Genomic DNA, 23,434 nt, shown 5'->3' on the forward strand with positions numbered 1-23,434 from the left:
CCTTTGTTTGAGGTGTAGTGAAACAGCACCATCAAGTGGCCTATGTGAGTACTGAAGACAGCATGTGTCTGTTCCTGGTAATGCAGCTCAGATCTACCACCTCATTAAGTAAAAAGTATTAATTCCATGTTCTTGCACATATATCCACATTTTTGAAAATGTTGTTTGGTGTGAACACATATCTGCTGCCGTCTACTACAACCTGTGTTGTCATTGTTTTATAGACTCTTTCTACGCAGGACAGAGAGAGAGGCAAATCTGACAATGATCAGGACCACCAAGCAACAGAAGGCATCTTGGCCAGCCCCATCCCTCCGATGCAGTTCCCGAACTTTCACGAGAGCAGACTTCTTCCTCCTATTCCTGGGTCTCTGGAACAGAGTAGACCGGCGCCCACCCCAGGGTCTCGGGAGCAGGACATGACCTCCCTTCGTGTCACCAAAAGACAACGCAAACTGCTGAAGACAAGTCCCCTAGTCCACCACAAAACCAATAGTGATTCCACGTCCTCTTCTTCTTCTTCTTCCACCTCCTCCTCTTCTTCTTCTTCCTCCTCCTCCTCATCACCAGTTTCCTCCCCTCCTGCTTCTGGCTCTTTCAACCCTGATAAGTGGAAAAAGCTCACTGACATCCAGGTAGCGCGCCGGCAACTGATGAAGGAGATGTGCGCCAAGTACAAAAGCAACATCTCCAAGACCATCACGCGTCATCACATGAGAAACCTCTTCGTGGAGGACAAGTACAAGCTGTTGTACTGCCAGGTGCCCAAGGCGGGCTGTTCCAACTGGAAGAGGACCCTGATAATGCTGTCGGGCAAGGAAACCAATGCTAAGAGCCTTATGCACGACGCGGTCCACGATGGCCATTACCTCAGGGATCTTATCAGCTTTGACCAAAAGGGAATGATGCTGCGTATGGAGACCTACACCAAAATCCTGTTTGTCCGAGAGCCCATGGAGAGAATGGTGTCGGCTTTCAGGGACAAGTTTGAAAATCCTAACAAGTACTACCACAACCTGTTTGGGAAACCCATCATCTCTAAGTACAGGGCGAACCCGTCTGCAGAAGCCCTGAAAACAGGCGATGGAGTCACATTCAAGGAGTTTGTCCAGTACCTGCTGGATGTCCACCGGCCCGTGGGAATGGACATCCACTGGGAACAGGCGAACAATCTCTGCCACCCTTGTCTCCTAGACTATGACTTCATCGGCAAGTTTGAGAACATGGAGGAAGAGTCCAACTTTCTCCTGCGGATGACCGGGGCACCACCCTACATCAACCTGCCCAGTTTTAAAGACAGGAACCCAGCCGACAAGAGAACCTCTTTGAACATCACACAACAATACTTTTCACAGGTCAGCACGTCGGAGAGACAGCGAATCTATGACTTCTACTACACGGACTATCTGATGTTTAACTACACCAAGCCTTTTAAAGATTTATATTGACTGACTCCTATCAACTCTTGAATCACAGTCACATTCCACATCTGCATCACTACCATGATCGTAACTCACGCGCTCACACGGATCTTTGCATCTCAGCACAGACATCGGAGGGACTGAACGTCCTCTGAATTCCGCAAAAGCTGCTTTTTATGCATACATTTCTACCAGATTATCTTCATTTTTCAGACAAATACGAGATGAAACGCTTCATGTGATATCAAATACTCTAAATTGTCCTGAAATGGAAGTTATCTATTCACTACTAGCACATGGTGAGGTAGAACATTCAAATCATAAATGTTATGCCTCTTAAAAAAACAGTTTATTATTGTTCAACAGGCTTTAAATTATGCCTTACTGTAAGTCAAATAGGATTTGTAAATGCGTTTAATGGTTTGATTCAACATAGACGCCACATAAGTGCAATTTAATTAGGAATGCACCGATCTGACTTTTTCAGTCCCGATACCATTTGGATACCTGGGTTTTGGGTATCGGCAGATACTGAGTACTGATCCGATACCAGTGTTTAATTAATAATCTGTATGCTTCACTATGTGGAAGTGACTGGGATCATTCTTTTATGTGTAAGGCAACATCAGGCTTGACTTAAACATCGCTTTCCTAACTTTGTAAAACAATATGCAACAAATAAATACATAGATATAAATGTACAAAATTGTTATTTATTAAAATAATAGTATCCAATACCAGATCGGCTCATTAACACCAGCTATTTGAGTCAGTATCGGACCGATATCCAATATCAGTATTGGTGCATCTCTAAATTTAATATAGGTTCTAATCACATTCTTAAAGTATACATTATACACAACAGTTTTGTGTGTATGTTATGTAGGTCAGCCCCTATCACCTACCTTTAGAATAATGATACCACAATGTAAATGCATATTATTATAGCAAATTATGGATATACTGTAGTTGCTTTAGTCCTTGGTTGACACCCCAGACAAAGATTAAGTAATGATCACCGCCATGTATTGCAATTTGTTCATTTTGACTCCCTGCATTTGAATATCAATTCATTAGAAAAATTTGCATTTCCTATTTGACTTACAGCAGGTTAGGCATCAGTATACCTCTATGTATCAGTGCATACTAATACATCATGTACGTGGTTTTACTGAACATAAACCGCAACAAAATGAAACACTATAAATAGTATCTTTGAAATTTGTCAACCACTCGGAGGCTGTGCGCACCTATTGTAGCATTTTTGTACTTCTAACTTTGTCGGTTAGGTTTGTGCTCGAGTCTATAACACATACATGTGCTGTAGGTCCGCCGTCACTTAGAGGTATTTTACTTGGGTGGCTGTTGTTAAATGCAGGACATCCAGGTACTTGCAGGGTACAAAGTGTTGCTGCCAATATCTCCTAATGCCTATTAGTGTTACAGACTTTCTAATCATTCGGTTTCTGGAGTCTGTAGACAGCATTGGTGAGCAAATGGGTAAAAATCAGGCAAAAAAATCCCCAAAAACAGATGTTTAGACTTGGTTTCATTAAAGTCTAAAAATGGATGATTTGGACATTTTGAGAGGATGAGAAAAAGAAAAGAGGGTGCCCAAATTTCTCCATCTATCACACTAAACACCGCCTGAACAGCTATCACTTATCTCACACCATGCCCTCTTTATGTATCACATCTATTCTACACCACCCATATAGGCTTTTTTTCTGACACTACTGTGTACAATTGTATAATGGGCATTCAGATGACTATATATTTTTCTATGTATTTCTAAAATATATATATTCAGTGCTTATGGTGAAGGTATGTTAATTTCCTTTTTTGATGTCATTTGTTGTTCTTTCAGTAATAACAGTGTAGAGTTGTTGTGTATAACAGAAGAAGAGTTTCTTTCCAAAACAAAATATCCACCAGCTGAAAAACCACAAGTCTAACTCTCAAAGAGACTAAATGACTGCAAACATTTGCGGTGCCAGAAGATTATTTAGTTTGGTTGATGAATTGATACCACTCGGTGCTTTGGAGGTGGCGAAAGATGTTTGTTTTTTTAATTTTATGAAAATGGATATATACGTTTTTGGAAATTAGCTCTTTAATTACTTATACCTGATCTGTTTGGTCTCTCAATATGATAATAGACCCTGTACAGATGAGCTGCATTCCAACCTAGTTACCCATCCTGGCTAATGACATTTTTACCCCTAGCAACTCCACTGTGCGTGTGCGTGTGCGTGTGCGTGTGTGCGTGTGCGTGTGTGCGTGGTACTGAAAGAGCTGTTTACAATCGGTTTCCTGCATCTTTTGTAAACACATACTGCTAAAAGACACAAATTGAAGGTACAGTTTTCTGTGTGTAACATTACTAGACTGCTATATTCCCAACACACCACCCAACTGGCACTGAAATCAGAAAACTTTTTTTTTTTTCTTAAGTACCACTTGAAGCAAGTCAGATCCCATGAAAATGTGCACTCGTGTACACTGCACAGAGATTGGCAATTCTTAGATCCTGAGCACTCAAACCTTTTGAATTCAAACCTTTGAAAACATGTTTAAGATTTAACATGAAGGTATAAAATGAACAGAACCATTCATCAGATAATCATGTGCTGTTCATCTCCAAGGTTATATCGACCTCAGCCAAGGTTTCTTTCCTAATGAAAGTTGAGATTAATGTGCAGTGAGTGCGATGAAGAAGTGACTACATATGATGATGACTAGGACACCAAAATAATAGAAGCAAATTAATACATGTGGGGGTTAAATTTACACAGAAATACAAAATAAAAATAAATGAATTAAGATAATAAGCTACAACCAAAGTGGGTAGCAGTATATTTTTTATGAGGGCACGATGCAAAGATGAGATTTATCTATTTTGATGATGGGAACAACCTATGGCTAGTCTCCTATAAAGTAGCAGTCACTATTCAGCTATACACTTTGCAGCTCACTGGAAATGTGTTTTAATGTAACAAAATACTTTATAAAGAGACGTATTTGCCTATGAGTAAGGGGAAATTTGTATTTTAATCTATACACACTATAATCTTTTCAAGAACAATTTTGGTGGTAGTACCCTTTCACGGTGATGGTAATTGTATGAACTTTTGTCAGTATACTGTGTTGGCTTTTGCAATTCCAAAATCTAATCTTTGTTTAGGTTGCGGTCGGATTCTATGTAGGTATAGCCGAGATCTGGCCAAAACAGCTACTGCATTATGATGAGTATTACTCTTGCAAATACTCCGTCCCTGCCCCGCCCCGCTAAATAAAGTTTTCTTGGTATGTGGGTGTATGGACAGATTTATCAAAAGCGTAATTACAGTAACAAGTGAATGTATAACTGTTTATTGTTGGTGCAAAAGTGTATAAAATATGATCTTACGCCCTTTGCCTTATTTTACACTGCCAATCAAATGGTGTATTTCAGGAAGACATTCTTCAGGAGGTTATTATTTCTGGCTGATGAGTGTCTACTAATAAATTGTCTTTAGCATTTTCAATGTATGCTCTTTTTTTTTCTTTTTCTTGCAGCTGCGTTCTTAGTTTGATTGTCTCAGGTCCAATGTGGTTTCTGGAATTTGAAAAGTCAGCTAATGAACTAATGAGCTCCAGGATGAGAGTCTGTAGTGCGAGGCTTTACTTTGGCTCATTGTTCATTGTATATTTGTGCCTTTTTTCATTCATTATGTTTTTGAAAGCATAGAAAACAAGACTTAAAGCTGCAGTGGGTAGAAATGGAGCAAATATAATTTTTTAAAAAGTTATTTTTATAAAAAAAAAAACGGTTACTATATCCTGACAGTAGAGCATGAGACAGGTAATCTACCGGTGTCCTCCGGTGCTCCTAAAGGTATCTGCAAGATTTCACAGACCGGAGCGAAACAACCAGTCAGAGTTGATCTGGAGTCTGCCGTCCAGCTTCCGTCTATGAGAGCCACGAGTCAATCACTCGCTAGCTCAAACCAAACGGTCAAACTAGGCAGCGCTGATCAAATATGAATCAATATTCTGTTACTGTAATGCCTATTTCTTGCCGCAAAAGTTTTCAGAATCCTCTTGTAGTGTACTTTTAAGCTGTAAAATGAGAAGGTTTGTGACCCGGCAGCCATGTTGAGATCAAGTTGAGGAAATACCAATAACAGCCAATAGGAACGCTCAATAGGAACGCTCAATAGGAACGCTCAATAGGAACGCTCAATAGGAACGCTCAATAGGAACGCTCTCTCTCTGAAATTACCTGTGATCAGGTCAAAGCCTTTCGTCACGGGCTAGATTTTTAAAACCTGAAAACAGAGCCACGAGGAGGTGCAGAAGTGTAGTTTTCTCTCAGAGCACTTGAATTACAATATGCTGAAAGGTTATCAAATTTTTGCCAAAAACATTCTACCTACTGCACGTTTCAGTTGTGTTCACACAACGAGCAACACAGCAAAAGTTATTTTCAATGGAAGCCGGTCACATTAAGCTACAAACTGACGGCCGGGATGCACTACAAATAAAGTTGAGTTGCTCTCAACTTTTTTCAGCGCTCCAATGACAAAGTGAAGCGTCAACCAATCATATGTTTTTAGTGCTGTTTAATGACATAACTACGTCAACGAGCGCTTGAGCAACACTTCAACGGTGACTCGCCGACAATGCAGCTAACCACGCTAGCCGTTTTGTTGCTTTTGTCGCTCGTAGTGTGAACGTACACTAGCGTCTGCAGCCATGTTACTGGCTCCGGGACGCTGTAGGCACAGCACTGCTTTGAGCTAAAGGCTAAAGTCAGCGTGCTAATATGATCACAATGACAGTGATAATATGCAGATGTCAGGTATCATTTTTACTGTACTATGTTGATCACATAGTGCAGCTGATGCTGATGGGAATGTCACTAGTTTTGCAGGTATTTGAACCAAAGTATTGGACAAGTTGAACATTTAACCTGATGATGGTGCTAAATGAAAAAAGTCAGGGGATGACTAAAGTTATTACAATTCATCCTGAGGGAGACATGGACGTCTGTACCAAATTACATGGCAATCCATCCAATAGTTGTTGAAATATTTCACTTGAAGCCACAAATGTCAACCTCATGGTGGTGCAGGAGGAACAGTAGAATACACTGTCTGGGAACCATGGATTTCTGTACAAGATTAGACAGAGATATTTCACAGACTAACGGCAAATGTACAGAGCATCTGGCTGCGTCCCGTTCCAGCTGCGCTCCGGCTCCGACGCAGTTTTAAAGTCCACCGGAAACGTTTCAGAAGCAGAGCGTCTGCTCTTATAATATACTTTAGAGTTGTGTGCAGTCATTTTTCTGTGTTTTACCGGCATAAATACACGTTTGCAGCTCATTTAGATGTGGCAACAGATGCTTTTTGGCCGTACTTGTATGTGACAAACCTCCTCTATGATCACTCATTTCAAAACGTCAATAGAGTTGTTTATTTTGTCTGATGATCATGCAATAATGATGTTATCTGCAGCCGCAGCAGCTTGGTAATGCCGGCTGGTCAACATAGTATTTATGAGCTGTGATCAAATTTCACACTCATTTTGCTGTCAGATAACAGAGACAAAAAAATACGGAAATGAGAATAACTATATCGTGAATTTGGCTGCATTAAGACATAGTATCAGTGATCACAGAGAGCAGGAGGAACAGAATGGAGGTTTAGAGACGGAGACGGCACAGCAGCCAGCTTATATCCCGACAGAGTTAGCCAGAAACCCAAACAATATACGATTGCAAAATGTGCACCTTTCTCTAATAATGAGTATAATGTATGAGCAACTGTTTACAAGTTTATCGTGCTTTGTGGACTGTAATTACCTTAAACAGGGGGAATAGTAAGGGAGAAGGATGAGGAAACAACAAACAGCTCTCGCCTTCACTCGTTTGTAGAGTGAGGAGGAGGAGCGCGATTCCCCTACTGGAGCCCCGAGGCATTACCAACAGATCACCGCACAATTAAGTATCTGTAGTCAAGGATCTGTATCACGTATTCCCTCTTTCTGTACAACTGGCTGCATAGTCTCAACAGTGACCAGTACTAATAGACATTTACAGGCAAAAATGAAATTACATGTCCTGAAATACAGTAATAACTGAGACAAGACAGAAATCTCTGTTACATATCACTGCAACCCACTTCCTAACTCTTTTTCAGCCTTTATTTAACTAGGAGCATGTTATTATTCAGCACAGTACTATCCAGTACAACCACAGCCAGCGTTTGTTGGCCACTGAGTACCTTTACAGGATTGAATGGAAGTTGTAAAGCAACAGCGAGCGGGTTCACTTGCCGACAGCCCCGATTGGCAGCAAGAGGTACTGTAACTCTAAAATGCCATCATAAAAAAAGAGAGTAAAAACCATGAGATGAAATCATGGGTCGGTAGCAGTGAGCTGCTTACAGCTCATTCATTCTCAGCGACTGGTCAATGAGTCCTTGTATCAAAAGATATCACAGAGCAAAGCACTGTATCGATTTTTGACAAGCTTTCAAAAAATGTTTGCTGTCAAGAAAATGGTTTAAATTTCACTTTAAAAGAAAAGAAGCCCTCTCTCTTACGCTTTTAAAATGTTATGTGACATCTGTCTGTGATGTTGGAATTTTTTTGGTGCAGCAGGTTCCTTCAGTCTGCCTCACCTACTTCTACTTCACGTTGTGGTTTCCAACATTTCCCAGGATGGCCTTTGAAGAATCCCAGAGAAGAACTTCTTTCATCCAGCTGTTGGTTTTATATGAGGGAGGAGAGAGGAGCAACAATAGCAACACAGTTTCCAATTTTCCAGTGCTGTTTCTATCAATTAAGTTTTATAGTCACAACAAAGAAAGTTGTTTTTTTTCGCGACCCATGTCAAATGTCATGCCAATAAAGCTTATCGAATTGAATTAAATTGAATTGAATAGAATTGAAAGGGACTATGACTCAGAACAAGCCGTTGTTACTGCCAGCTCTGTGATGGATTCTTCTGTGTGTGATTACTTAGCAGGGTTTCCTGCCGGGCCTAAGTTGACTTCCCGCAAGGCATAAGCAACGGGGAATTATGTTATTTAAAGATGTGTTTTAAACTAAAATGTGTTAAACAAATAGCAAACTCCTTTAAGAAATAACTCAGTGTGTAGTTAGCAAGAGAGACCAACAGAGAGAGCGAGGGAGTGTGTGTGTGTGCGAGTATGAAGTCAGTAGTAACGTTATAGCTGTGAACGTAGCAGTGCAGTGTGTGTACAGTTTAGGCTACCAGTGGATAAATGCTACAACTCCTCAAGACACAAGCCAAGTTCACGTGTCTTGCTTGCCACAGTCCTTTTACTGAAGGGGGGTTACCCCCAAAGTTAGCCACAACTTCGGCTCAGGCTCACTTAAGGTGGGCTGACCTTTAAAGGTGGATCAGCGCTATTGTCATTATGACAAGCTGCTCCTCTGAGTTGTAGCGTAGTAGTGGGTAGCTATACATTTCTCTTTCACAATATTACCATAAAACGATTTGACTCTTAAAGGGGAACAACAGACATTTTTTAAAACATTGATATTATTCTGGAGGCTATATAACATGATGGAAAAACAACTTGCTCATGTACGCATCATGGATCTCTCCGTTCCAGTGGATTGCTCCGTTCCAATGGCCAGCTCTTGCATAAACTATAACTACTGGAAGACAAAAGAAGTCAGAAAGGTATGGCCCAGTTTCCCTGTCTTATAAGTGTTTATTGTTAACATAAAATAGATTTAGAAAGTGCCAGCATGTTTATTCATATATAAATGTTGTTGAAATTCTTTACTCCATTCATATCAGGCAGTTACTGTTTACCGTGATGACGCTGCCATCTTGTGGTTTCCCGGCGTGCCCTCGCAATATATGCGTACATGTGCAAGTTGCAACATTTTTTCCATCATGTTATATAGCCTCCAGGATAATATCAATGTTTTGAAAATGTCAGATGTTACCCTTTAACTTTGGATATTATCACCTGGGATTCACAACACACTTAATTCTTACATTGAGGTATGTGCATCTCATCTGGAGGAATTTTAACCCACCTGTGGTTGGAAACAAAGAGGCAGAAAACTTATGCTTGACTGCAGGATATATTCTGCAGTACCTGCCTCTTATGGGGTTGCCTAGTAGAGCACAACAGCGTTTTACTTAATCTCTAAAGACAAAACACATTAAAAAATATATATTTTACTTATTGTTTAGCTACTAAACTGAGCCATAGCTCCATAATGAACTGCACTATGACTTTTTGACCTTTGCTGCATATTATTTACGCCCTGTATTTTCAACCCTTTACATATGCTTGTTAATACGCACATAAACACAACTCAAGCCAGTTGGGGATTTGTTTTAACCCTTCAAGTTCAGTCACAGTTTGCCCACAGGGATGTCTAGACGGAGGATTGGAATTCACATATTATTATGTATATACTCACATCACCTCACAAACCCACACATATGGAAATAACTGTCAACATCTAGAAGTTAGGCATTTTGAGATCTAAGTGCTTTTCAAATTGGTGCTTTTATTCTTCCATCATACGAAGCCACGTAGTGCCTGTTCCGAGAGAAATGATTTGATTCATTTCCATTCTGTGATTAGATCAGAGTAGGTACCTTATGGCGCCTGAATATGCACTAATTTGTATGATTCGCACACGCTCTACCTACATTTAAAAAGGTGGAAAAATCTGTCACAGCAGCGTTTTTGTCATACTAGAATTTTGCCTTCCAAAATGACATTGTTTTAATAAGAACAAATAGCAGCCTTACTGCTTGTTGTTGTTGTGCTGGCATATATATGTGTGCGTGTGTTTGCGGGAACGTGACGATTATGTTTATGCTTGTGTGGCAGATGAATATTGCAGCACAAATTGATCACTCTGTAGAGTTGGAAATTTGATTAAATGCTCAAGGCTGATTTCCGCAACAGCTCTTGTATAAGTCATGAGAGCACTTTGGGGGAAGTTAAAAAAACTGTGAAGAAAACAAAAGCCATCCATTTACCTCATTAGTGTGCGTGGAAAATCTTGACATGCTTTGAAGAGAACGTGCTTGTGTAGCTAAATCAGCTTAAGGGCCCAAAGCAGACATTCAAGGCAGGCAACCAAACATCTTCCCAGAGTGATAAACAACCTCGCCTTGGTTGGGAGGACTGTAAAAAAAGAGAGACGTTGCTCCATTTTTCAAGTATTACTATTATAGGTTCCTCCGTTAATCTTCATGTTTGCCTTGGAGCCAGCATTAACATGGCTGATGACAGGTTTCTGCTGATTCTCTGAGCTCCATCACACAAGCATTCGCACGTCGTGCACACGTGCATATAGTACAAAGACTCTCAGCTGCTTACACACACGCTCTCGCTCTCTACAATGGCAGCAACTGCATCAATGCCCATTAGCAGAACAAAAACAATTTGAGGGGTCGAGTCCTCGGTTCATCGGGGCGACATTTGAGAGGCAGAAAATATTTCCTCCAGCGTCGAATACAACATTTCTCTGATTCACATGCACGCCAGGTTAATTCTCCCCCTTTCACATAAAATCCTTGTTTGTTTTGGCGGTGTGTTGCGGCGCGCTCCAGACGCGTCTCTCAGTGACACAAACCTCATTAAAATGATTCACTGGAGCTCCGTTATTAATCAAGCAAAGCAAAATGACAAGTGGGAAATAACTTTACGGAGGAAATCTCAAAGTCCTGTTGAGGACATGTGCTTCCCAAATATCTCATTTGATTAACTGGCCTGAACCCCTTTCATCGACACGCTGCTCGTGCTGGAAACAAGCACTCATGTGTCATTTGGCAGGACGGAGCCAGTGATAATATCAAGAGAATGGCTTTAGAGAAATAAAATCTCAATCTGTCAGTATTTCATTTTTTCCTTATGTGCTCCAGCAGGAACTTCCAATGCCATAAATTGCTCCCATTTGAACGCTGATGGTATTAAACTGTTCCAAATTTGGACACACTGAGATTCAGACAGAAACATTTAAGATTGATTTAAATGTACTATTATTGTATACTCACAATTTTTCACACAATTCAGATGTGAGTCTCTGAGGCAAACCTTTTACAAAATGCTGTGTTTAGTTCTCATGTCTGTAATAATAGCAGGACAGTCGAGGGTCTGTTATCTAAACTGCTAAAGTCAGCTGAAAAAGTGAAGTGAAGATAACGTTGTCGGTAGAACAACATCCTGACGGATCGGTTAAAACATATCAGTGATGCTGTTCTGCCCTCAATGTTCTCCATGAAGTTTGCTGGAAGTGATGCGATGCCGCCGTGTAATGCGTTTTATGTGGAGAGAACACTGCGCCAGACTCCATTTAAAAAATAGCCTTTTAAATGCTACATTGCTTGTCAGTAACCGGTCATATGGTAACTTGGGAGGCAATTTGGCCCTGTGTGCTCTGATTAATTTGGCATGCAGTTAACACACCAGTCATAATTTGGTTTTAATGGCAACTCAGCTACTGGCATTTGCTCCCGGTGTTCTTCATCACTATTTTGGAAGAAGGAAATAAACGGGAGTAACAGGAGAAACAGCTTTAAAAGTGACATATTTTCTTTTTTAAAGTGCTGTGCGGTGGATCTAATTTATGCCAATGGGAAAAGCGGTTTGTGTGGATTACGAAAAGTGATAAACTAATTAAAAGAATCTTTAAATAAACTGTTAAATTTGAGAATGGAATTTGGTGTGTGGTGTGAGGCCAAAGCAGTCAACCTAGGGGAAAAACTGATGTTTTGACTGTATACTGAAAAAGCTGGAAAGCCCTGCTGTGTCTTGCCTCGCACTGTTGACATATTGCACATAACCACATGATGGCAGTACTGCATCTGAAATATTACAAACCCCAACACACTGGTTTTGCTTTCAGAAGAACAATGCCCTCTTTTCATGCACACGGAGGTATGTGAAGTATAGTAATGTGACGATTTGCTGCCACCACCTGTCATGCTTCCGTCTTGACACTAAAACACCCATGAAAGCCACTGCAAGTCGTCTAATTAAGCTATACGCTGGTATTGACATGAATTATGCAGCAGCTTTAATGAACTCGAATCAATAAACACAAGATCTATAATGGAGCCAGTCACACAAGCTGCTGTGGGCAGAGTGGTTCTTTAACCTTGGGGCTATATCTCTACCTGGCTGACACAACTCTCGGGGAACGGCTGAAACATTCAGGTTGATGGAATAATCCTGCTTTTTTCATATTTATACCATCAGAGGCTCCCCCCCAAACTCTAATGACAGCATATTGTGGATGTATTTTTAATGTAAAAATACATTAAGGGTTGAGACGAACATCTGGGTGGTGACGCTGATGGACAGAAGGAGGAAGGAGGTACGCAGATATGAGAGTGTTAAGAGAAGACAAGGAAATACAAAGATATACCATATATATTCTAAGGCTGCACCTAACGATTAATCTAACGATTCATTTTTATTGATTATTCTAAAGATTATTTTTTTTAATTCTCGATTAATATAACAATTAATTTACCCAAAATAGTTATCAAGCCTTGTCTGATTAATATTTCAATATTGTATTCAATCATTTTCTCTTAAAAACATACAAATGTAACAAGATAATGGAAACGATTTGTCAGATACAGGATCAGAAAAATACTGGACCTCAAATTCAAAAGGAAATCTGTGACACAGTTAATTTAATCATGTGGATTGATTTAATCGCTGCAGTTATATGCAGTCAAGATAATCACTGGCAAATGTATTTTTGCATGACGCACGTTATGCAAATCGACATTTTTTGTAATCGATGATGTCGATTACGCCGACGAATCACCCCAGCCCTGATATATTCAGTAGAACACAACCCTAACATCCTGATAACTTACATAAACAATAATGTTGCATTTTCCCGATGGAGACAAGTGAACTCTGTGGATATCAAACTGAAACGCCTACTGTACTGGATAGGTAATATATCAATGATTCACAGACCTAATAATAACAATACACATTTGTCTTGTCTTTCATTGGCATGAGAACAAGGTATGTGAGCTTTTGCAGTTGATTTGTGTTGCAGCGTTGAGTCGTTTGTTCCTCACAATGCCTTCCAACACTGAGCACGGCGTTCCAATGTTGAAATCAACTTTGCCAACTCTGTTGGCTGAGCGAAAAAGTCAGATGTCATGACATCACACACCAGTTTGTAATTCAGTATGCTTCCAATGTCAAAGCCACGATGATCAGACTCGTTTGTATACGAGAGCAAAGAAATGATCAGCATGAATAATACCAATCTGCCTCATCTGCCAAAATTCTCCCTCATGGTTTGAAAAAAGGAGTTGTTACTGTTTGCTTTTGAGTATTTCAGTTGCCAAGGACGGTGAGAAATCCACCGACAATCTCTTTATTTGGCAACAATATCTGAAACTTAATGAGGAAAATAATGCTTTGGAGAAAACTGCAGAAAGAAGATCTCTAGAAAATTCCAGCGGAGTTTAATGTTACACTGCAGAGTTCACTTCAGTTAACCGGACAGTTTAACCCTTTGAAAACGGATCTCCCGCAGGCGGCTGCGGGAGATCGTTGTTTGCATGATCCTGTTTAAATCGATCTAAAATATAAACCATAATAACCAGAGCATTCATTCTTTTTGCAGCAGAGAGCTAAGGCTTCTGTCTTTCGCGTCATCACATTGTACGCTCGTGATGACGTCATTACGTCACATGCATACATAATGAAACTATCAGAACGCCTTTGCGCTTGATCTGCTCATAAAAATGAGAATATCTCCAAAAGTAAAAAATGTGCATAATTCAAATAACTTATGGAGTGTTAAGAAATATGTTGCTCATGTTTCTACATTTAGAAATCTTTTGGATCAATATTATTTTATTTAAGAACATGTAAAAACATGACACAATTTCATTATTTTTATCAATTATTATGGTTTGACTTACATAACCTTTTAGTTTAGGTTGTAGAGATTTTAGGGATATGAAGCATTTGAAGATCCAAGATATGACATCACAATAAGCATAAATACCACTGTAGGCAACGGCGGACCGTTTCGATTGCAGAGTTCAAAGGGTTAATGCAAAGCAAAATAGAGAAACCTTCCTCTAAATGTAAGAAGTCTACCATGGTTAAAAAACATCAAACTCTAAAAAATGATTTCATTAATACTTTGGCCATTTAGTTGCATTTGAGCTGTATTTTTCTATCTTTCATTCCACATATACTTTACAAACATATCTACATAAATGCGTCATAAGTAACACCACAAATGAAAATAAAAAGCCTAAAACCCCACTGGTTGACAGGCCTCCAACCACTCTAACCAACAGAGGTCCTCCTAATTGTTATGTCTTTTTCAACAAGAACACATCTGTGGCGCCACAGTCTCCTTCACCTATTCCCAACCATACAGCGTTGCCTCTCAAAACAGAAACAACAAACATGTAGGAGGAAAACACTTTGTGCTCTCCGTAAAACCAGCTGGGATCCCCTGCCGGTTTAAAACAGCTTGGCTTCTTTATCAATAAAGGTGTATCACACATCAGAGGACGCGTCAACCTCTCAAGTTTTATTCACTTTGGAGCAGAGCTTCAACTATATTGAAAGTGTTTTCACATTCTCCTCTTATTTCCTTGTTGCTGGCAGCTCTCACAAACACAAAAAAAAAAAAGAAAAGGCAGCCACTATTTCTCTCTACCGCTCCCTTTCAAGGAGAGAGGAGAGCTTTCAATGAATCACCCCCCCTCTCTCCTCCCGCCGAGTTCTGAACTGTGTCTTCCCTTCGTCAAACAGCGTGAGTGATGGAAGTGACAGAGAAGACACCTGCCCTGAACCACCGCTGACAGAGAGGGAGAAAAAGGAGGAGAGAAGTGGAGGGAGGGGAGGCGCACTGCCTGATGGGAGAAACACACAACGAGGCAACAAACTTGCAGAGACTATCACTTATAGTGACAGGCCAGGAGGTGCCGTGCTATTAGCAGGCCGTAGGGTAGGCCCTGAGCGCGGCCCGTCCTGCCTACGATGGATGGGCCTCTCTCTCGGGACTAAATTAATACTGGGAGTCTAGTGAATTGCTTTTGGAACAATGTCCTCCTAAGGAGCTAATCAGACAGGAGTTATCTAGAAGTGCCTGTAGGCTGGCTGGCGTGGCTGCAGCTCTGTGGCTGCCTGGCAGAAGGCAGGTGCACAACGCCGACACACAGCAGTTCATTCCCGAGCAGGACACAGTGGTGGTACTATTCATTAGACTCTGGTGATGATGAATCCCAAGACTCAAAGTTTACCAGGAGAGAGTTTCCTGGAAGTACTAATAGTAAAGTAACATGACCACCAAATCACACTTCAAGATAGTTTTTTAAGAATTATTAAATTTGGAGTGACAAAAAACTGATTTATTAAAATAAGTGTATGCAAAAGTAGCCGACTAGGCTGCTGCAGAAGTAAAGAAAATATCGGCCGATTAATCGGCTATCGGCTTTTTCCTTCACCTAACTATCATTATTATATCGGCCTTTAAAAATCCACTATCGGTCGGCCTCTAGTTGAAAACGTGGTCAAAATGCCAATATCACTATATGACAAGAAAACCCAGACTGCTGATAATACATCACAAAGTCCAGACTCAACAGATAAAAAAACTCACCCACTCGATGCATGCATCAGAGCACACCACAAATATTCTCCAATGCAAACTTAAAGAACAAATAACACAAAAAAAACATACACAAAGCCAATAAAAGTGTTAAAAAAGTAAAAAGAATAGATAAATCATATAAATTAGGCCTGTACCGAATGTCATTCTTTACATTCGAAGCTTCTATTGAGGTTCTCGAATGAAACTTTGAATGTCTGTAGTCATATTTTAATGATGTCATCACCCAAAACAAATGGGAAAATATGATTTTGTTGTTATTGTGGTTATATAAATTTAATTCATGGTGCTGTTAAATTGCTGCTAGACCACCCCTTTGTGTGCAGCAGAGTGCAAACAGTTTTTGACCCCAGTAGTGAAAACGTTTTTGAAAGGCTAAATGCCTACAACTATGGATTGAAGCAGAATATTTCGTTGGATAAAAACATGGAAATTGGAAATGATTACATCTATCTTTTTTTCAATACATTTTGACTTTTAGACTGAGACAATTACAGCGACTGAGCGCCACGTCTCTCGCTGTGTGTGACGCCGGGATTCCACTGGGCTTTTCTTTCTGGGATCTTTACAGATTTATCTGCCCACGTTTTGATTGTTTCAACGCTTACCTGGAGGACACAAGTCAAATGTTTGGACCACTACACCATATCTACCTTAGATTCCTCCCCACCTTGAGCGCGATGTAAGAGCAAAATGGCCACTGTGTGAATAAGGTGAATTGTATGCAATGTTTCTTTAAGTTATTAATAATAATATTTTGAATGTCAACGTTGTGAATGAAGCTTCGAACTCTTCGGTACAGCCCTATTTCTTATTTCTTAAGGAGACAGTGGCACTTACTTTATTTGTAGATGAAGTCCATGCGTCTATCCCTCTGGACAAATGTCAATGACTTTGTTGTAGAAGTCCTCCTTGTCAGATATATTCCTCCTTCATGTGCATTAACGCTGAGAAGGTTAGGTAGAGGGAATAGTTAGCTTCAAAAGTTTTGTGGCCTCGGGTACAGTCTCCTGCAGATTATTATCCGTCAAAAAAGTAAGTAGCTTTACAGGTGTCATTCCTTGGACTGTTTGTGGACAGTATAATCCCATCAAATCAGACTTTAATCTAATCAGATGAAATCATTTTGCATATCTGGACAGGCTCTTTAATATATTATCATCAAATTTCTTAAAAAGGCTTCTTTTACCTCATTTACTCCACACAACACCTGTAAACACAGTTGAGGAGCTTAAATATGTCTCCAACTTGTCATCTTTTTCTGCCAATACACGCAACAGTTCAACATAACTTCTATGATTGTCATTTCCCCGAAAGGCTAGCTCTTGGGTCAGTGTATCTTTTGGTCATTCGATTTTCCTTTCACAAACGGATATTAAAAAACGAACAAAATTGTGGTTATTTGATTTTCGTTTTAAAATACAAAAAATGATATTGAAATACAAGATGTTTTTCTTTATGGGGGTCAAAAAGGGATGAACTAAACTTAAAAAAACGGGTTGATTTTCATTTTCTATTTCTAAAAACAAAAAATAAAAGACAGAAACGAAAAAACGCCCCGTTTTTAAATATTCTGCGACCGGAAGTTGCCATTTACAAACCATATTCAAAAAACTATGTACTGATCCATGTCCATCTGCATCACCTTCAGTTACACAGCAGCACCGTACTTTTTTCTCTCATACACAGCAACGTCCTCATACGCGCTCTTACTTTGTAAATGGCAACTTCTGGTCGCAGAATATGAAAAAACGGGGCGTTTTTTCGTTTCTGTTTTCTAGTGATTTTATTTTTTGTTTTTAGAAAAAGAAAATCAAAATCAACCAATTTTTTAAAGTTTAGTTCATCCCTTTTTGACCCCGATAAAGAAAAATGTCTTGTATTTCAATATTGATTTTTGTATTTTAAAATGAAAATCAAATAGCCACTCATTTTTTAGGCAAGGTAACAATATAATATTTCCCTATTTCCCTTTAATGTTACCTTTGCATCGCGCGCACTGATATGGAGCCCGCGCGTCTCATCCAGGTGCGTCAATGCGCCTCTTTCTGAAGTGTTCCCAGGAGGTCTGAGAAGTGGACATGGGCCGTGGATGTTTCATGCTTCAGCAGAGCTCTTGGTAAATTGTTCAGGTCACAGTATTCCCTTTTTTCCACAGGCTGTCGCTGCTGGAGGAGAAGAGTATAGGATGGAAAACTTCCTCCCACTCTGTGTGAAAACTCTGTTATCTTTTGCCTCTTCCGGTGCGTCAGTTCCTGCAGGTCAGGTGTAGGTGCACCATTATAGCGACCAAAGCTCTTTCTTCTTCTTCATAAGACAGTGATGAAAATATGTAGTAAGAAGTATCCATGCTGGCCACAGTGGTGAAGCTATCTGTGCTAGCTGCTGTACTGTAGATGCAACTAACGAGGTGCGCCGAGCAAGAGGTAGCGAATGTCACGTCACCCGACTACGCATGTGCGTCTATGGCCTTGAACTTCCTGTCAAAGAGTATAGAAGCAAAGAGACGAAACTCCGGTGTTTTTTTGACAACAGCTGCTGCCGCCATTTTGGACTGAAAACGCTTATTACGCTTATTACTTTTTAGAACTGCTTTTAATGTGTGATTAATATTGTGTGTTTTATATCTTTTTTATGATGTCTTTGTTTTATGATCTTTTTATCTATGTAAAGTGTCTGAGTTTTTAGAAAGCGCTATATAAATTAAATGTATTATTATTATTATTATTATTATCATTATTATTATTATTATTATTATAGTATCTATATATATGTATAGTATAGTATGGACGTTTTTACTGGCTTTGCTGCTCGGAGCTGATGTTGCAATACAACGAACAACTGACTTTCACTTCTTGGCAATATACGTTCTTTGTTACTTGTATTCAGGAACTGTATTTTTAGGAGCAAGTGGCAGAAGGAGGATACTAAACTATTCTGACTAGTTTTACTGGAGTATGTGTATTCCTGAGACTAATTCTGAGGACTACAAATTAAAAATTAAATTAATAAATACAACTCATAAAAAAAATGAATTATGAATATGAAGAAATAATCAACAAATTCAACATTTCTTTTTAGCTTTGGTGAGGCACTGCCTACCCTGCCTGCACATCACTGTCAGTCAGACATTTACGTGTAGGTCCCTCTCGAAAGCCAGCAGCTCCAGCTGCGCCTTACATGCATGGCGCATGGATCCAAAGTTGGTCAGTGAAGACGTTCCTCAATACTGTGAAGTGAATTTTCGCTCACTTCTAATATCATTTGGAGGCTGAAGTTGTGGTCCACTGACAGTCACAGCGGCGGGGGCTGCAGCCAGAGGGCTATGAGCTTCTTCCCACAACTTGTCTCTCTTCTGATTCCGAGCTGTACGTATCTATATTTTGGTCTGTTGAATTTCATTTCACATTAAGCAACTTTTCTTATCACCAACCATACATCACTATTTACTCCTAAAATTCTGTGTTCGGAGGGCTTAACCTTTGACCTTGCGGCTCATCCTTAATATCGCAGTTATGTGCGAAATTTGATGGTTGACTGTCTTCCTCCTAAATCAGGATGCTAAATTAAGTATGCCCCACAACAAAGCACAAATGCAAAACACGTATATATATTTTCTTTTCATTCGAAAAATGTTGTCAGATGGAGGGGTGCAACATGGTACGGGTGGGTGGGTACGGATTGTGCCATGGGGGGGCATTGGGCTGTAATGGTCGATGGGCCCACAATCCGTTCAGTAAAGTTGAGGGCTGTAAACCCAAAACAACACAAGAAAGACACGAAAAACACTTCATAGTTTTTAATATGAAAATATTGATTAGTTTAGCTTCAACTATGAATAATTTATGATTTTTAATTGAAGAAAACAAAGTAGCATGTGGCATGTTTGGAATTAAAGCTTAAATGTGTTAAAAATAAACTCACATCACTGAATAGTAAAAACAAATTCTAATTCAAACAGAGACACAGAAAAGGGACAGACACAGAAACCAGAGGAAACCGACTCTTGAGTTTGGGATTTATACTTCCAGACAAACCAAAGAAGATCCAAACTATCTCGTGGCTGACAGCGCTTTGCTAGTCGTCTCCACAGTGGCTTCACAGAAGTGGAGTAAAGCTCCATATCAGAGGTATAAACTGACAGGATGAGGTCAGAGCTGAAACAGAGGGGAAAGCAACACTGAGACACACACACACACGAATGAACCATAATGATGTGTGAGAGAATAAACTCTGGTTGCATGCACAATGGAAACCCAGAGTTACTTATGGCCACTTAACACAAAGTGTTGGTGAAAGAAAGCGATGTCTGTGGGGCTCTGGCTCCTCAGCCTGCATCAGGCCGAACCGGGAGAGATCAGCGCCTCTGGCGAGCCCCGGCCTCGGCTCTGTCCTACACTCTGGAGGACGGCGAACACATTCACACTGTGATTCACTGCACAAAACAGATATATCATAGGTTAACAGGCCCATAACACCGTGTCCAACAAATACGGAGATGTTGGCTCTGGTTGCTATGTGGAAATGATGCAGATAAGTGCTATAGGAAGTGATACTGTATTATATCAACCACTGGTAAATAACATCAGTATTTAGTGATGGAAGAAAAACTCAGATATTTTACTTGAGAAAATATGTCAAAATACTCCATTACGAGTAAAAGTCTTGCATTCAAAGAAAAGTAAAAGACAGAAGTATTATCATCAGCAAAATGTACTTAAACACTCAAAAGTAAAAGTACTCCTTCTGTAGAAAAATGCCCCCGTAACTGATGTTTCTATATATTGCATTCTTACATTGTTAATGCTGTTGCATCAATGCATACATGTAAGTATCATTTTACTGTTAGCTGGTCGACAGTCAGGTAGTTTGATCCGACGCGAGATGATTCATGGTTTAGGAAAGAAGAAAAAACAAAGTTATGCTACAAAAATTGATATTATTCTTATTATGGCTCTAATATTTACTTTTTATAAAGTATTTCTGGTGGAACTGCTAACAACTCATAAACTTCACAAGGGACCCCAACTAGACACTACTTTGTAAGGGGTCATAAACCAAAAACATTGGAAACCACTAGTAGCCTATAATCTTTAACAATGTTGTATCTTATAAACGTAGCTATATTGCCATATTGATATACTTGACTGTTTATTTTATTTTGTTTGTTAACTTAACCATAGATGTCAGATGAATGTAGTGGAGTAAAAAGTGAAATATTTCCCTCTGAAATGTAGCGGAGTTGAAGTATAAAGTAGCATTAAAGGACCAGTGTATAGGATTTATTGACAGAAATGGAATATAATATTCATAACTATGTTTTCATTACTGTATATCACCTGAAACTAAGAATCATACATAGGGAGCAAGTCCTCCTCACAGAGTCCGCCATATTTCCAAAATAGTCCGTAGTATATGTTACCTGAAGGCCACCATAGTTCTCCGACAGGCTTGGAAAGGGATGTGTGAGCAAAGAATTATTCAGTTGGTTGAAATCTGCAACCTCACCACTAGATGCCACTAAATCCTACACACTGGTCCTTTGAAATGGAAATACTCAAGGAAAGTACCTCAACAATGTAGTACAGCACTTGAGGAAATGTACCGTTACTTGCAACCATTGTATTTACCTCTAACTTGTATCCATTAAGCTGCAGATAATGCCTTAATTTATCAACAATAACACTCCAAAATTAAGTGCAAATAACATCTCATAAGTGAAATTATGCACAGCGATTTGTAAGCTCTTATTTTGCTAAATAAAAGCTACAGAAACTATTTGAAAAAAAGTCTATTATCCCTCCATATGGTACGAGTTTAGACATTATTTTACCACTCATTGTTCTGTTTACTGTAAAAGAAGTAAAACTCAAAGGACATGATGACACGCAAAACTGCGTCATTCTTTGTGTGGCTGTATCAAAAAAAAAAGAAACCCACTACCGTTCAGTGTATGAAAACTGGATTTTGGGTGGGATTGCATGTTGTGACCATAAAATGTCATCAGCCAGCAGCCTCAGTCCCTATCAGGCAGTCTGCTGCACAGAGCACTCTCCTCTAGCCCTGGGCGCTGGCCACACTAGCTGGCACCCTTCCCCCCCGTCGCCTCTCTTTCTCTCCCTCTTCCTCTGTCTGTCTCTGTCTCTCTTTTACCAGGGTGCAGTGACCCACCCTTCCCTCCCCTCCCTGTCACCCTGAGGCGCTCAGCTTCCATAGTGTCAGTGCGGAGGCCTCAGTGTTGACAAAGCAGCGGGCCTTCAGAAGACACATCAAACCCTGTCCCTCCTCGGTGCTGTTAGGGAGCTCAGCGCACAACAAAAGGACAGGGACTCCAGTTTCAGTCTCAGGCCATTACTAGTCCCAACAACACGGCTACAGACAGAGAAAAGGCCCTTGAGGATGGTGCACGTATCACGAGTTACAAACACGGGCCGGATCAGCTCAAAACCGTTCAAGACGAGATCTTCTGACTGTTGCGATGACACTGTTGTGATGGATGATTGTAAATATAAAGCATAAGTCAAGGCTGCGGGTTGATGCCATCGTGACACATGCACTCTAATGAGGACTGTGGGTGCTCCGCGGTGCCAGGGACTCACCCCAAGGCACGTTGAGCGGGGGGAATGGTATGTGATGCATACCAGATGTGATTGGAGACATCACACTGTTCACGTTGTTACTGCTAAGCAAATAGTCGCAGCAACAAAAAGCAAAAGACCATTTTTCCTCTGTTCACACATTCAAAGCATGATGCTGGATATGTGTAAGACTGGTTGGAGCCAGAAGCACAATAACACATTTCAGAAGAATTTCAGAGAGTATTGCACTTAGAATAAGCGTCTGGTGAGGAGAGTTTAGTGAAGGATACGACAAAATGAAGCCATGGTATCACCTCTCCCTCCCTAAACAGACAATTTCTTGGCATTTTGTGAATGTATCCTGTACACATCAGAATTTAACCCTTTGCCCACAAACACATTTGGTGGCACTCATCCTCCAAACATGAGAAAGGCCTCCATTACCTGAAGGGCTCTCTTATTCACATCACAGGTACCGAGCAGTTACTTACAGTGTGTATATATTCTGTGATTAGAGCCTCAGACCACATGATGGCAGCAGAAGAGATTCTTTAGCCAAATCTCAACTACTGGGCCCCTTTTTGATTTGCTGTTAAGGCCAGAAAAGTGATGTAATGATGGGATTTATTATTCAAGTTACTCTGAATTTGAAGCAGAAATTCCCTCTAGTTTGGGCTGAAAAATGAATAAAATCCATTTCAGTTCAAATCAGGCCATCTGAACTTCAATAGTTATCACTCAGTTACAATTTGATTTACCCTTTTCACTCAT

At 40.1% G+C, this 23,434-nt stretch overlaps 2 protein-coding genes across 2 annotated transcripts in view; both read left to right on the plus strand.

Moving 5' to 3' along the window:
* chst8 (carbohydrate (N-acetylgalactosamine 4-0) sulfotransferase 8) overlaps positions 1-4,948 on the plus strand; it is a 196,630-nt gene extending 191,682 nt beyond the window's left edge. Inside the window, exon 4 of the mRNA XM_074609703.1 lies at positions 225-4,948. Coding sequence (XP_074465804.1) covers positions 225-1,448 — 1,224 coding nt within the window. The 3' untranslated portion in view covers positions 1,449-4,948. The remainder of the gene's footprint in view (positions 1-224) is intronic.
* A 385-nt stretch (positions 4,949-5,333) lies between these two features.
* ss18l2 (ss18, like 2) overlaps positions 5,334-23,434 on the plus strand; it is a 171,405-nt gene continuing 153,304 nt past the window's right edge. The window contains exon 1 of the mRNA XM_074610010.1: positions 5,334-5,337. The gene's annotated coding sequence lies outside the window, so the exon portion shown is untranslated. The remainder of the gene's footprint in view (positions 5,338-23,434) is intronic.

Source organism: Sebastes fasciatus, chromosome 2, assembly GCF_043250625.1.
Source record: "Sebastes fasciatus isolate fSebFas1 chromosome 2, fSebFas1.pri, whole genome shotgun sequence".
Lineage (NCBI taxonomy): Eukaryota > Metazoa > Chordata > Actinopteri > Perciformes > Sebastidae > Sebastes > Sebastes fasciatus.